Here is a 15,750-nt window from a genome sequence, read left to right as displayed (position 1 = left end):
TAAGCCGGCCAGAGGAATATAACCTGCCAGGGAACAGCACGCGATCCTAGGACTAGGCTTCACTCGACTCTGCCGACGTCCAGGCTTTGTAGCTATTTAATTTGATATTGCTCCGCGAAATATCTATCAAATCAGCAGCTTTCTAAAAAAAATGCTAACGGCAAATATTGAATAACAGGTGAGTTATGTAGGTTAAGCGAGTCGCAACATTATCAAACTTTCAAAGAAAGGAACTTGGGGAAAATCTTGCAAAACTTGGAATGTATCAAATCAACAACACGTTGCATTTCATGGAAATGTTTACATTGCCGGAAAGTTTTATTTATTCATGTTAACATCTTATGTGTTTTCACCATCAAGTAGTTTAAACTTTTAGTACATGTTGTAACGTTAACCCAAGGAGCTGATATAAGATCATATAAGCTCCTTGGTTAACCGCAATCTGGTCACTCGCCAAAGCTCGGAGTCACTTTACTAATCCCACAATGCATTGCTCATTTCCAAGGGAACGGCGAAACAAGATGGCGGCCTTTGGATCAACTTTTCACGGTTCTGTGTAATTTATGTGAAAAACTTGGCTTAATTCGACCTGTCCCGCCACAGACATAATTCCAAGGTGTGACGCAGGTGATCTAAGACTTCATTCTGTGACTCGGTCGCACGTACATTGTACTGTTTTCGCGTAAGGACTAGTTTTGTACCGAAGTTTACTCTGAAAAATATGGCTGACGCGGACGGCATCTGGTCCCAACACGGAGGGATGGACGGCCTGCCGCCCAGCGACCCGCCGGAAATCAGCTTTGGGGCCCCGGAAGTTTTCCAGGTCGGCACGTCGGACTCCCCTGCGTCCGAGCTGCCGGACAGCGCGCTGGGGTACGGGGTGCCCTACATACCGGACGATGATGACGACTCGCAGGAGGAGGAGGGGCCTGAGGTGGGGAGAAAATATTGGAAAGTGTCACAGTTTACAATCACATTGATGTGAAGACGACAATAACAAACGCTTCAAGCTAGAGCATTGAAACGTGTGAAGAGTTGTTTTGTTTCAATATCATAATAACAGATTGTCAAAATGGTTTCCTCTGTCATTGACCATATTCAAACCACCTGTTAATTTTACAGTAATGGCAGCGTACGATGGATAAGATTACAAACGTATGTTTAACGGTGTTTTTCTGAATTGTTTGATTCAAAGTAAAATCTGTTGAAGCTAGTAGAACTAAGTACCTGTTCTTTACTCCTGTAGCTGTCTCCTGATGGAATCCTGGATGAGGAGACAGTGGCCCAGGGTCTGTCTAACCTGGGGAAGGCTGCAGGAGGCACGTCTCAAGTCTTCCTGCACCTCACACTGCCGGTAAGACAGTCTTCTTCTTTCTTGTTCTTCCAGTGCAAGCTCACATTCATGTTGATGAATATCATGGCTTGTGGGTAGTGCTGCATAGTGTATCAGAGACTGTGCTCTCACCTTTATCTGAGGGATTGTGCAGTGTGCATTCTTTCCCTTGGTTAGTCGACCAATCATTATAATGTTGTATGAAGATTTCTAAATCTTTTCCCCATTTTATGTACACAGGGCTACAACCTAGCCGACATCAGCCTGCTGCAGGACTATGTCCACCTGCAGAGGCTGGAGATGCCGTATAACCAGATCACAGGTGTGGACACTACTAGGTCTTAGACTAGTACTTTACTGTTAAATGCTAACAGAACTGTAGTCATCACATGTCTGTACATTGCATATACAGACAGATGCCCGTATTTCTTACAAGATACTTAAAACCCCTATCACTTTGGAGAAAGATATCGCCTTTGTTAAAAAAACGTTTTAAAGTGGAGGATCTAGAAATTCTACAATGACAGGTAGCAAAAGTCCTTTGCCTTGTGTTTAAACTCCTGTTCATGTTTGTTTCACAGACCTGTCTGCCCTGAGCTGTATGACACACCTGCTGTACCTGGATGTCTCTCACAACGAGCTGAGAGATCTGCTTAACTTTGATCCCCCCATAAATCTGAAGGTATGTATGGCAGTGGGCTATCAAATATCAAAAGTGTGTTGGCAATTAGTACAGCTATTAGTGAGAGAGCTTTGTAATGACAATGACAATGACAATGAAGTTTATTGCATATTCATGCCCCATTGGGGCTAAATGCAGTCAGTTTTGTAATATGGGATGTATTTTGGTATTAAACAAATTAGTTTAACTTATTGATTTGCTCCTAAAGTTTTGTTTTATTGGTATCTTTGCCACAGATTTTTAAGTGCAATCCTAAAATTCATCAGAAAGGAAGGTTTAGAATGATGTCACCAGGAAAGTCATGAACAAGGTATGGTGATGTTTTAGGGTACAAACTTTGTAATAAACTACACTGGAGAGATTTAATTTCTGTGACTTTTCAATTACAGGAGGTGGACTACTCCTACAACAAGCTGGAGGCAATTCAGGACCTGTCAGAACACACAGCTCTCACCAAGCTGACCCTGGACAGTATCCTTCAGAGTTTTATAAATGTCAACAGCTTCCTTTACTGATTCTTAGGGTTATTCTCCACAATTTTAAACTTTATATCCGTACACAAACTACAGTGCTTACCAACAAGCTTTTGATCAGTCCTCTGATCAATTTGAAATGACCCAAAGCCTATATCACACATCTAGACTGGAAGTGTGACGTCAGCAATGTGTCAAAGGTGCTTGGAAGTCAGTATCGGCCCCTATCTCGGTTTTCTTTCTTCTTCCAATAAGAGCATTTGACCTTGACTCTTGCTCCTCCAAAGACAACAACATCACAGAGATCACAGGCTTGTCCAACTGTCGGCAGCTCAGATATTTGAGTATCGCCCACAACAACCTACAAAAGATCAGTGGACTGGATCATCTCAAGATCAAATACCTCAGTCTGGTGGGTCAAGACTCTTCAACTATGTCCTGCCAAAAGGAAATCTTTTAACACCTGAGTATCACATAATGTAGATTTGAATCACCTGGTTATACAGTTGTGTAAGTCATTGAAAGTAATGCTTGTATTATTGCCATCAAGACAATTGTTGCCAAGTAATGCAAATTTTGCAGTTTATGATGACTAACGGAATATACATTGATATTTTCAGAGAGGAAACAACATCAAGAGGATAGAAAACTTGGAGACCTTGGTGTACCTTCAGGCAAGTACCCTGAACAACTTACTTACAGGAATATGATGATCCTTCTACTTTATGACGAGAATCCAAATTATTCAAAACTCCTTACTGTTAGATATGGACTGCAAGGCTGGTGATCACCAACACCAGGCAAATGCTTGTACCAAGATAGAAAAAGAATGGTGGTCTTTCTCTGGTCAACTATGATGCCAGACTTGTAAGGTGGTTTGTTGGTACATCGTAATATGACCTGTGACCAATAATCCCCCCTCCCTTCCTCCAGGTGTTGAACCTGTCTGGAAATGCCATCAGCAGCATGGCTGGGCTGGAGGGACACAACTATCTGGAGTCTGTGGATTTGGATGACAATGAGGTAAAAAATTGATACTTTTCATGTTTTGTAAAAGAGTTAGGTCACTTCCTACTTCCCTACTATTTGACATTTGTTGAATCATAATATAACAGCTACCGGGGGGTATTGCATATTACCAGATTAGAAAAGTTCTTGTTTTTATAAATTGAATAATGACCCATCTTGTGACAGGTGAGCAACATAGCTGAGGTGCAGTACCTGGTGGACCTGAGGCTGCTCACAGACCTGAACCTGATGAGGAACCCCATACAGGTCAGATTTTTCTGTCAAACAACTGCTGATGGAATGATGTTGTGATACAGCAGTTGAATATCGTAGTTGCAATAAGAGGTACAGTCACACCTACATTAGTCACCACTGGCCATTGTGAATATTTTCTGATGTAACCTAAATCATAGTCTGTGTAACACAAACTCTGCTGTCCAGGGCTGTAACTGGCCCCTCCTCTAGCTATAGGAGACCGGCAGATGTTGGGCGGGCTGCTATAAGCGAGATTTAATCAGGCTACCTAAATCATTCTTCCCATTGACTCAAGTATCAAGAATACTGTCTATGGTTCCTACCTATCTATTGTGACCATATTGAGCTATCACTGTTGACCCTTTGACTGTACTAAGAAAGAGAAGTCTTTGTAATACCTAGAGTAGACTCATAGACTGATGCCATTCTTCTCTATAACCAGGGCCTTCCTGACTACCGGTTGTCCATCCTGTACAAGTTACAGCAGCTGTCCACTCTGGACAGGAAGAGAGCGGAAGTGGAAGAGAAGGTCAGGCAGAAATCATGCTTAGATTCATCTGTTCAGTTTTCATAATTGTACATGATTATTCTACAGCGGAGAAGAAAACACTGCACTTGAAGAGGTCTTGTAAGATATCAAAGAGATGTTGTATATTATTAGCATGAAAGTTTATACAGAATTATGGAAGAATTGTGTTGTAAAATTATGGTCTAATTTTTTTCCAATAATCTCCTGTATTTTCAGGTCCAGGCCATCAACATGTTCAACCCTCCCCAGGAGGTCATAGCTGCGCAGGACCACATCAGGAATGTGGTGTACAGTTTCCTAACAGCCAGTAGGGTCTATGACAGGTGAGACTTCTGTATGTGGCAACATCTAGCTAGGTATGGTCAGGCTTCAATGGTCTTGCTTAGCAAGTGAGTGAAGAAACCAAGTATCTTAAAGCAGTTTCACTAACAAAACAACCAATCTACTTCTCCTTTTATTTGACAAGAATTTACAAAACTTTTTATAGTAGATGGATGTTTTAGAATTTCAATTTTTTACATGGTAGAGGCAAACGAGTCTGTTGTTACCAGAATTCCAAAGGGTCTTTCTTTTGGAGCGCTATTACCATGTTTAAACTTTATGATTTTTCTGTTCACAGCACACTGCCCAGTATTGAGACCCCCTACCCCATGTTAGTACTGACTGGGCCCCAGGGGTCAGGGAAGAGGGACCTGGCTCTCCGATTGGTGCAGGACTTTCCAGACTACTTTGGATATGGGTAAGTACATGTACCCCTCAGATGAGACGCACTTTTTTATGTCGAAGTTCTATACTTTGTCCATTGCTTTTTACAACAACTGTTGCACTGGGTCTGTAACTCTTTGTGATGTTCCCCCTTTGGGCAGAATTTCTCACACAACACGTCCCCCAAAGACAGGAGAGGAGGACAACAAAGACTACCACTTTGTGTCCATGGAGAGGTTTGAGAACCTTATCAGACAGGTATGCAAGTGACAAGCTCACAGAATTTACATGGATTTTGTTCATTGTACTTGTTGTGGATATGGTGATCCTTATAAGTTGTTGTTTTTCCTGTGTGTAGGGAAAGTTTATCCAGACATGTCAGTATGCAGGCCATCTGTATGGTCTGACCATGGATGCTGTGGAGGCTGTGGCTAAGGAAGGACTGGCCTGTGTGGTGCACATGGAGCTGGAGGTAGGCTCTCTGCAACTGATCTTTTGTACATGTTGGGATGTCGTACTTAAAGTTCGTATTGATGTGGGTAGGTGACATGCCAATACATGATTTTTCAAACTAACAGTAACCTCACTATTGGCGCATATGGTTTTCTGGAAGCCTATATTTGTTAAGAATTGTCCTTTGATAATAAGTTTACTGCAAAGTTTATACCTAATGATAGGATTTGAAGATACATGTACATGTACTTAGTAATTTTGCGCTTAATTAATGTCATTGGGACACATATCTAGTCAGGTTTCAAATTAATTGCATAGTGATAGTAGGAACACGTGGAATGGTGTCCTTGAAGATTTATAAAAATACACCTTGACTCTTATCCTCAGGGTGTGATGACTCTGAAGAACACCTACTTTGAGCCGAGGTACGTCCTGATCATCCCGGCTACCCGGCAGTACCTGGCAGAACGGCTCAGCTCCAGGGAGGGGATACATCAGGACGAGGTGACCTACAACATCACCAGATGGAACACTTATGTGGACACCAACCAGACCTCTCCTGGCTTCTTCGACATGGCCATTGACAGTGGTAAAAACCTTCTTTGGTCTGACGACAACTTTCCAAATTCTCCAAATACTGGTAGTCGTGAAATTCGAAAGCTCTCCTCCTTATCCTGAACATACATTGACCTTTTATTTAAAGAGCCAAGCTAATACTGATTGCCTTCAATTTTCTAAAGACAATTTTGCCAGCCTATGTTATCAATATTTCTTATCGATATCTTCTCTATATTTGTTGATAGATGATCTTGGGCAAGCCTACACGAACCTACGGAAGTTAGTTATGGACTACCTGGGCATTAGTGATGCTGCATCATCTGAGACATCCACCATTGATGGTGACTCCAGGTCCCAGAGTGCCATAGAGGCCAAGGATGGAACCATGACTGGTGAGAGTACTGTACTTTTTGAAGAAAATAAGCGAGAAATAATAGCTATCCCTTAAAAATTTGCTAAGCAAATTCTCCAAAACAAGTTGATGTTCAACTTTCAATTTTTGAATATCTTGTTCCTGATGTTGAAGTTCAACCATTGATTGCTTCCAAAATGTTGTGTTGACTTGACTGTAATGGGTTGACTTCTGTAGGTGTCACATCCACCAACTCAGCCACCAGGGCCACCAAGTGGAGCAAACCTACAGGCTCCATCAGTATGGACATGGAGATGGGAGGGGGGGCAGCTCGCACGTACTCCGGTCAACACCGCAAGATGGAACCCAAGAAGACACCTGTGGTTAGTGCACTCCATTCTTCTTACTTATTCTTCTTCCATTATTTTTACTATCACTATCAGTCCTAATTATAGTGTTGTTACTTTCCATGGGGACCAAATAGTGGAGTAGACATGTATATCATGAAAGAGTGTGGACTAATGACATCTAGGTTCATACAGAACAATGCATATCAGTTTGATAACAAATGCTGTGTCCCCTATAGGAGGAAGCATCCTATGCTCGCAGGTCGGCTGCAGCCAAAGCTGCCATCATCACAGGAATTGTGCCTAACCCATACCAGCAGCTCATGCAGAGGTACTCCACCACACTTCCTACAGCTTTAGCATCTGCATTTGCACTCCTTGTTACTTCAGCAGACCTTGTGTCTATATGTACCGTACTATAATAATGTTCATCACACAAGGTTGTTTCTATTGTAAGGGTGAAATTCTTGAGTAGCCAAAGTGTGTTAATGAAATTTAACAATGAAGTGTCTCAAGCTTACTCCAACTTATGTAAGTACAAGTGTTCAGAGACTTAAACGCTTAATAGAATCTTAAAGATGAGGGCAAATTCTGACCTTTCACCTTATTATCCAGACCACCTGGTACTGCACCAAGTAACACATTGGATCAGGACGGCCTTGGCGACCATGATCAGCAACGCCCGGCAACCGCTCCCATGGATGCCACCACGTCCTTCCTGTCCATGCAGGCCAACACCAGCCAGGCTCTGCAGGGCAGCATGGACTCTAGCTCCGACGAATCAGAGGAGAGCGCGAGTCTGTCAGACCTCTCCTCAGCGAGGCAGTTCTCTGCTGCAGGATCCTCCGACACATCAGAACAGGGGGAGGGGGGTTACGCTGAAAGGGTGGAAGGCTTGGACTTAGCTGCCCTGGAGAATGCCCTATCAGATCAAGGGTCTCTGACCTCCCCACCTGCAGCTCCGCGACCTGGGTCAGCGGGGTCAGGTCAAATGTCATTGCCTGGGTCAAGGCCAGGGTCAGCGAGGGAGCCAGTAACATCAAGGCCTGGGTCAAATCTCAAGCCTGTGCTACCACCCATCCCCTCTTACAGAGGGGAGAAACAGGACAAGAGTCTGCCTGATTTCTAATTCTTTATTGTACATGATATTAAAACCAATAATCTCAAGGAATTTTCACATTTCAATGAAGAAAGTCTGTAAACCGTTTTTCTGTATATAATTATATTTCAAATACTTTCTTCACTGTTTTGGTCTTTATCTTTGAAGTCTTTGAGCTTCCCACATCTGTTTAGAAAGTACAAACATGTACTGCCTCTGCTGAAAAAACAGCTTGACATTGACTTGAATCAGTTTGTGTAAGTTAGATAACTGCTAAATACATTGTACAAACTTTCATGACTCTTGGCAGTATATTGTGCATATCAGGACACTTTCATAGTGAATGCATGAGTAACTGATTTTGAATGGAGCACTCTCTTGCAGATTGTGTTGAGTACTTTGCCTGTACTGTTGAATGGGCCTCTTTAGTCATTACAAGTCACTTGATGCTTGTGTTGTACAAGTAAAATGTAAATAGTAAATGGTAAGATGTCAAAATATTTTCAACTATGGAACAACTTTGATTGGTATAATGTCTACTTAAAAATGTCTTCTTAAAGTCTGTATTGCATGGTGATGGTGTTTGCAAAAGAGAAATAAAAAGAATTCTATTTTAACAAATGTATTGACATGCTTTTGAATTCCCTTCATGCAATAAATTTGTACCGGTAAAAATCTTAAGAATACACATTTTGAATACTTGTCACTAATTTGACAAGTGGACAGGACATTTCGGAGTCTGTTGTGCACGTCATCTTAATTTTTTTACAATTTTGAAGGTCCATATGCCCTCAAACATGAAAATGCTACTACATAGTACTTATACTACCAGCACCACTAGTACTATCCAATGAGACTTAAAAAAAGGAATTCTTCGGCGCAATAAGAGTTTAATCTCCTTCCTGAATGATCAGCTAGTTAACAACAAATACAAACAATACACGGATGATGATTCCCAATGTCTTGTGCTTGTCCTTGCAGCACAATACAAGTACTGTATATACATGTAGTTCAAAAGGTATTGAATTATCACTTATCCAAAGCTATCACAAGTACAATATGTTGAGATCATTTTCTTTTTGAAGCTCTTTTGCCTTCCCCTTTCTTAGGTTTAACCTTTCCTCTAAGTGCTCGAAGTCTTCTCATCTCCTCTTTGAAATCCTGATGTTCATCTCTGAAAACACAAGAACAAAAAAGTTGTCTTTTCTAATTATAAGCTGTGTCTCTTCAATAAGCTGAGTGGTAATAGACTTGTTCACAAGAAGCCATGTTGTTTAGAAGCGTCAGTGAGTGCAGGCAGTGGGGAACTGAGCTCTATGAAACTGAAATCACTAACTGTCAATACATTTATATTTAAGATATGCTGTTTTGTCTTCTGTTCTTCAACATATCCTTGTTAGGTTCAGCTTTAAGTTCAAATATATAGTATAACGTACTGTATGGTCACATGTGCCAAATTTTACCTGTACAGTCCTATTTTCCGAAGGTCAGCCATCATCTTGACCAGAATGTCATGGTTTGGATAGTAGTCAACAATTTCCCTTTTCAGCCAGATGGGTTTTTCACTGAACATCTTCACAACCTGAGCATTAAAAACAACAGGAGACTTTTGTACATCAACAGTTACAAATCATGTAGCTTCTTCACAATTTTCTCTTCATGTGACTGCATACCAGAGCACTATCAGTATCATTATAATTTATTGGTCATATTTTGAGAACTATAGACTGGATGAATCACCAATTAGCTCAATTTACTGACAGTTGTAAATGCATTTTAAGTCTGCAGGGATTTACTTTCACGGTAGCAGGATAATGGAGTGTTTGTGGTGGTTTTAAGTTTGCGGTAGCGCTATAGACTGAAATCGCATACTGTAATGGAAAAATGTCCGCAGTGGTTTTAAGTTCTCAGTGAAGTGGCCACCGTGAAAATCATGAACATACAACCACCGCGAATATTTCTGCATTTACAATATTCAAAGTCTCAAGAAGTGGCATGTTAATTGGTGTATCTATTGGGATTGGTCGGAAGAAAAAAGTTAACGTTATGCATTTGACAAACAAATTTTTGATAAAACCTCCTTGATCTGACTTACCCTCATGGACTTTTTATCAGTGTTTCGTGTGACTTCTCCAAAGATCTGGGCACTGAGCCTCGCCATCCTTCTGGCATAATTGGACAAACCAGCCATGGTATATATAGCTGTGGCTGGAAGAAAGAAGTACTATTGGTAAATCTACCATAGTATAAATCACACACAAAGTTGACAAACAAAACAATCTGTGTAACCAAGAGAGGGATCTGTAAGTACCGCTGTCTTTGGACTTTCTGGAAATATTCTAGACACACAGGATGATCAGGGCCAGGATGAGGATAACGTTGTTTTGTTGAATACAGGTGCAATCACCTTTGCTGATGTTCGATTCACCTTGGAAGCTGATCTTACGGTACTCAGCCGCCACGCCACGTCGAGAGTTCGAGGCTTTTTTATTTTCCTTCCGCGAGAGAAAGTAGTCCGTTCCATGACTTCGGGCGTCAACAGCCCCTACAAGAAAGCTTATCGCAGGAGTACATTACCGTTTATCTTACTAATGTCAAGTTATTTACAATATTTTAGACTCATTTGTTATCTCTGTGGATTTTTGAACCGATAGTTTATCGTTTTCCTATCAATTATACGGCCCGAAATCTCGTGATTTTCGTGTAATTTCCCCTCATATTTTTTAACTGTTGTAGATTTCAAACCAACAGGAATTTGGGACCACAAGAAAGAGCAAACATTGTAGTTTCTGTCGGTATAAGGCTCATCATAGATTTTGAGGGCGTAATGCAAATGCCGCCAATCCGCGCGGAGTCATGTCATAATTTTGACTCCAGAATAGAACGCGCCCGATTTGACTTTTTCAGTAATTATCGACTCTGGACAGCTCTTCGTCCCATAGATATCGAATCTTTGACCGGAACCAAGTTAACAGTGGTCCCCCGTATATAAATTCCAACTTTCAAGTTGATATGCCAATCCGAGATGATATAAATATAACTTCAAAAGTTCTAACTGACTACCGTAGCGAAACGCGCGCCGTTTTGTGACAGTTCTACGTTCCATGACCCCCGGGCGTTGGGACTACTTACAAGAAAGCCTGCTGCTTGAGTTTACAACTATGTATATTCAACATTTCATCGCATATACATTTTTAAAGCTTCTCACTTCACTCCTTTGGATTTTTAACAGATTTGTCTAGCTGTATCCATTTGATTTTATAACCTGAAATCAGTTGATTTTAGTGCAATTTCCACCGCTTTTTTATCTTGTGACAGATTTGAAAATAAACGGAAAATTTAGTACACAGAATAGTCCGAATTCTCTTCTTTCAGTCGGTATATGGCATACTATCCATTTCGTGGTAGTAATAGGCTTTTTTCCCAATCGCGCGAGGGCACCTCATCAGAGGCATTCAAAAAAGAACGCTTCCGCCCTTGCGTCAACGCCCGTTCCACGGAGCCCGCGCCAGACACGCACCGCCGTATTTGCGTCCTAGTTGCCGTAAGACCAATGTAGCATTTGCTAATTCAGTCCGTCTCAACACTGTTTTATTCCGTATGCATCCTCTGACAATACCGGGCATGTGCATCGGTACCGCATCTTGTGTTAAAAAGCCAGCTGTACTCGAATCAGCTACACCAACAACTTGCAATATTTGCGCGTAAAACAGTCGATAAGGTGACCCCGATAGACATGGACTTTCAAACCTTTCCAAATTTCAAACCAACAGGATCTTTACCTGAGTTGTAGTCGAAGATTCGACAAAGCTAATTCACTAGTCATTAAAGATAGAATCGAGGGCGTAATGCAAATGCCGTCAATGTGAAATTCGTCGAAATTTTTGCCCAGTACGGCACCGCCATTTTGCTAATTTTACTATGTAACAAATATGACCATGAAACTAACTTTAATTGCCGTAAAATCCCCCCAAAACGGTTTATACAGAGAGCACATGGTGTTCCCTTCTTGTACATATAACGCAATATTTGTAAAATGGCCGCCAAATAGGTTTAAAACAGCTGTTTAAGTCGGGTGAAATTTCATCCAACTGTCACGCGACAAGCCTTTCCTTAGCAACGACGTTGCTAGGGACCGCGGAACACTTCGAACTGCAAATAAAAACGGTTCGATTCGTGTTCGATTTACTACGTGGCTTGGCGGCTGTACTAGCTTTTTCTCGGCATGGTCCTCCACGCTCCCCTCCCCACTTTGACCCACCACGGTTTGTGCGGCGATACTACCTACCTTCCGTTATCTCTGTAGTAAAACAATTTACCCAAACACTGACCGTCTTACCTGATAACCTTTTCTGCAATTCTGTGTGCAATTTCTTGAGTCCTCGTTGCTTAAAATTGGAAATATTACCACGGACAGTTTTTCTCACAAGGGCAGCGCCATTTTGATTTCAAGTAGCTGGGCGATACCAATAGCTGTATTTTCCAGGGTGGCAGGAATTTACTTTTTTCCAGGACGAAACCCATGTCTCCGCCAGCCAGTGTTTCTTTAATATTACGTCGAGGTGTAGAACGATCATGATTGATTTTACAGACCATTTTACAGAATAAATGATGCATTAAAGTATTCCGATGAAGCCTTCTTAAAATTTTGTGTCTTATAGTTTATTCACCGTGAATACGTATTTCCAAGGAGGTTAAAGTAACGTTATATGATTTTTAACCTCCTTGGTATTTCTTTGAAAAAACTGAAGGTTGCGAATTTCCCCTCGTCTATGCTTTCAACTAATCTCAAAGCAGATCTTGCGGTAGTTTAAGACAGTAACATAAGCTGGGGAAGGAGTTTAGCTGGCAGAGGAGTTTTATTCTACTGTCTTAAACAACCGCAAAATCTGCTTGGAGATTAGCTTTCAACGTGAAAGTACCGATTATCAACTCCCATCAATTCAGACAGAAATAACCATAGGAATCTTAACGAGCATTTAACCTCCTTGCCACGAGTAATACATTTTGCATGGTTCGTCTATTCGACATTTTATCTACGCTAAAGTCGCTACCTGATTAGAACCTGAATCATTAGAGAACACACTCGCACACACTACTGTCCAAGCAGCGGTTGAATAGCGCAGATATAGTAGTAGTCGGAAAAATTACACGGGCGCTCTTTCTTGGAGAGTAGCACACACCACCTTTCTGACGAAACGCCTTTCCGGGGTGCTCCACAAGCTTTCTATGTCCATAACCATAATGAACTTACATATAATGTCCATATGAATGACATTAACTCTTTTATTTTGACATTGACAAACTACAATTGCGTGTTCGGCAACATTGTCTCCTAGGGCACCAGACCGGGCTTCACTCAGCTCCTGATAATAGTCCTATACAGTGTAGTACATTTATGGGACCTATCAGACGTCTAGGTGCATGTGATGATGACGTCAGCTATATGAACCAGAAACAAGCCCACTCTCCCTTGAATAATAGCGCTTTATCATTTCATTAATAACACCTGATGGGGATGACATGTAAAGACCCCGGGCACTAACTGACAGGACTGGAACGATCAGTCACGCGGTTCAACATCACTCAGCAATGGCGGACAAACTGGTAAGTGATATCACTCGGGAGTTTCTGGTCTGTCAGATCTGTTTGGACGACTATAGACAACCGAAAGTTCTCCCGTGCCTTCACACTTTCTGTCGGCGGTGTCTGGAGCGAATGGTCGGGAACAAGACGAAGATCTGTTGCCCGACTTGTCGACAGATTTCTACATATCAGTATGAGAACGGTATCGCCGGTTTAAAGGACAACTTTTTCGTTGGCAAACTGCACGACATGGTCCGCAACGCAACACACCGCGAGGAGGCTCCAGAAAGGCGCTCAGCATCGAGGGCTGTGTGTAGAAGCTGTGGCGACATGTCCAGTACAACCAGGTATCGTGATAATTGCGACGACTTCCTGTGTCAGAACTGCGTCGGCTCCGACCTTCGCACGAGGGCGTCACCGCGTCGAAAAATGTTCTCGTCCACACCGACAGAGAGTAAAGCAGAAGGAACCCAAGAGACGGAACGAACTTCGCATTCATTACACGCAGACCCTGATGTCCTCTATTGTAAGTCTTGTCATGACTTCATATGTCGAAAAGGCAGCCTCTCCAAACACAGAGCACGTCTGCACTCACAGGTACGGGAGACCGCTGAGAGAGAAACTTCGGAAGTCAGGGCGCTCCTGGTGGAGACAGAGAAGGTTGCTGCACTTCACGAGAAGAGACTACAAGAGCTGAATACAAGGCGTGAAGTATGGCAGCAACAATGTGAAGAAAATATTGCGAAGATAGAAGAGCAAGCCAGGCGGGCTATACAGACGATACAGATGGAAAGAGACGAGAGAATAAAGCAGCTCAAACGTGTGGAGACCACAAAGAACAGGCAGTTGTTAGAGAACATCACCGCGGTAGCCGTGAGCGCAGCCCGTGTTCGAGGTAGCTGCACATACGCGAGGGAAGTTATAGAAAAGGGCACTCCTGAGGAAGTCTTGGCTGTTGCACAGGAGGTAAAAGAAAGACTGAAACAGTGCTCCAAACTCAGGGCTCCCAGTTTCTCATGACTATTTGGAATATATAGTAGGTAGGATCAAGTGCAATCGTGGCTGTTGTATTTGCTAGGTTGCACATCGGCACACCTTTGATCATTTTCAGTAGTTATCATATTACATTGTGTCAGACTGAAATGTTGCTTTCCTGTGTAATCTTAAGACTAACTGCACTCTACATAAAGGGAAAACAAGAGTTGGTGGGGAAAGCCGCTCGAGCAGCTTTACATTGACGACTGCTTCTACTGCTTCTAGTAGAGTTTGCTACAATTTTGTTCGCGACAGTAAGGAAGTACACAAGTAAGCTATCATTAGACAAAATCAAGTTGATAAATGGCTTACTTGTGACATTTTACAGACTATGGTTATGTACACAGTGCATGGCCTCAGGCAGTTTTATTAACTCCCGTTGAGTGGATATGTAAGCAGAATTATGAACTGAATCCTAAACTTTCAGAGTACTTAGAATAGCCATGTGCAATATGCATTTAACCTCCTTGCATTGATTGATCTCCTGGAGAGTATAACAGTGTATTGACAATAATCACAAAATGGATCACAATAGATACCCTGTAAGATATCATATTTGTTTTATTGGGACAAATGTAAAATGGCCTGTTGCTACAGGCAACTTACTTTGTTCAGTCAAGGACGTTATATTGGTTTAGTGGTACATTTGTTACAAAAAAGTTAAAGAAATTCACACCAAACTAAAATTTTATGCTGAAAGTTAGATGCTATGAATGTAGTCAATATAGAAGACCATTTCATACAAAAAAAGTCATGTAATGTACTACACTATTGCAATAAAAATAAGCTATACTTTATACAAATATAAAAAGACCACCACCTGTATAACACATTTAACTTTGTCAGTACTTTAGGCCATGTTGATTTGTTTATATGGATGATATCCGCGCTCGCACCAATTTTCGGCCGTTTCCACACACAAAAAAAAGTTTTCGACCACACAGTAAATTGTGCTAAGCAGCTGTAAAATGAGCACAAATATTCTGTAGATTGAAAAAAAAAAGTATCAGAAAATTCAGGTATAGGTCCCGTTCAGGTCCAGAGGATCATTTCCAGGTCCGGACCTGAACCTGATTGTCTGTGGAAACTTGAGAACTGGCAATACTCAAAACAATTGGTCAATTTTGCTCCAAAGGAATCTGTTTGATGGATTATTGGACTCCCACTGGCATTTTAAAATCCCATCTCCATGTAATAAAGGCTAACTGTCTCTGTACCGTTGACTGTAGAAACTTGGTACAATTGACTATAAACTCTACTTGACTTCACTCTTGTTGTCTTCTTGGCCCCCCGGTTAGACCCCAAATGGCTGCCGACATAGTGTGTCCATTTTGT

General features: G+C 41.7%; 3 protein-coding genes across 3 annotated transcripts; 2 read left to right on the top strand and 1 right to left on the bottom strand.

Annotated features, from left to right (window-relative positions):
* The first annotated feature begins 505 nt into the window (after positions 1-505).
* Positions 506-8,312, top strand: LOC118416484 (leucine-rich repeat and guanylate kinase domain-containing protein-like). The gene is made up of 19 exons (XM_035821600.1): positions 506-934; positions 1,247-1,354; positions 1,574-1,655; positions 1,915-2,015; positions 2,405-2,486; positions 2,776-2,900; positions 3,109-3,162; positions 3,422-3,511; positions 3,683-3,763; positions 4,194-4,280; positions 4,497-4,603; positions 4,900-5,019; positions 5,147-5,243; positions 5,344-5,457; positions 5,826-6,027; positions 6,242-6,388; positions 6,586-6,731; positions 6,935-7,026; positions 7,311-8,312. Exons 1-19 carry the CDS (start codon positions 722-724, stop codon positions 7,822-7,824), a joined length of 2,562 nt encoding a protein of 853 aa, XP_035677493.1. The 5' UTR covers positions 506-721; the 3' UTR covers positions 7,825-8,312.
* Positions 8,313-8,672: 360 nt separating this feature from the next.
* Positions 8,673-12,301, bottom strand: LOC118416486 (28S ribosomal protein S33, mitochondrial-like). The gene is made up of 4 exons (XM_035821608.1): positions 12,134-12,301; positions 9,890-10,002; positions 9,258-9,376; positions 8,673-8,968 (listed from the first exon to the last, which is right to left on the bottom strand). Exons 2-4 carry the CDS (start codon positions 9,983-9,985, stop codon positions 8,863-8,865), a joined length of 321 nt encoding a protein of 106 aa, XP_035677501.1. The 5' UTR covers positions 9,986-10,002; positions 12,134-12,301; the 3' UTR covers positions 8,673-8,862.
* Positions 12,302-13,019: 718 nt separating this feature from the next.
* On the top strand, positions 13,020-15,414 carry LOC118415201 (E3 ubiquitin-protein ligase TRIM56-like). Its single transcript, XM_035819588.1, has one exon. The coding sequence runs from the start codon at positions 13,387-13,389 to the stop codon at positions 14,398-14,400; it is 1,014 nt and encodes a 337-aa protein (XP_035675481.1). The 5' UTR covers positions 13,020-13,386; the 3' UTR covers positions 14,401-15,414.
* Positions 15,415-15,750: the final 336 nt, after the last annotated feature.

Source organism: Branchiostoma floridae, chromosome 5 (genome assembly GCF_000003815.2).
Source record: "Branchiostoma floridae strain S238N-H82 chromosome 5, Bfl_VNyyK, whole genome shotgun sequence".
Taxonomy (NCBI): domain Eukaryota; kingdom Metazoa; phylum Chordata; class Leptocardii; order Amphioxiformes; family Branchiostomatidae; genus Branchiostoma; species Branchiostoma floridae.
This window is presented reverse-complemented; position numbering and strand designations above follow the sequence as displayed.

What these genes read in the sequence shown, in the direction of transcription:
- LOC118416484 (XM_035821600.1), top strand. Translation starts at nt 722, where the DNA reads ATGGCTGACGCGGACGGCATCTGGTCCCAACACGGAGGGATGGACGGC. An exon ending in ATCCCCCCATAAATCTGAAG is followed by an intron (nt 2,016 to 2,404) that starts GTATGTATGGCA and finishes TTTCAATTACAG; the next exon opens with GAGGTGGACTACTCCTACAA. An exon ending in TGGTGCACATGGAGCTGGAG is followed by an intron (nt 5,458 to 5,825) that starts GTAGGCTCTCTG and finishes TCTTATCCTCAG; the next exon opens with GGTGTGATGACTCTGAAGAA.
- LOC118416486 (XM_035821608.1), bottom strand. Translation starts at nt 9,985, where the DNA reads ATGGCTGGTTTGTCCAATTATGCCAGAAGGATGGCGAGGCTCAGTGCC. An exon ending in CTGATAAAAAGTCCATGAGG is followed by an intron (nt 9,377 to 9,889) that starts GTAAGTCAGATC and finishes TTTAATGCTCAG; the next exon opens with GTTGTGAAGATGTTCAGTGA. An exon ending in CGGAAAATAGGACTGTACAG is followed by an intron (nt 8,969 to 9,257) that starts GTAAAATTTGGC and finishes TTGTGTTTTCAG; the next exon opens with AGATGAACATCAGGATTTCA.
- LOC118415201 (XM_035819588.1), top strand. Translation starts at nt 13,387, where the DNA reads ATGGCGGACAAACTGGTAAGTGATATCACTCGGGAGTTTCTGGTCTGT.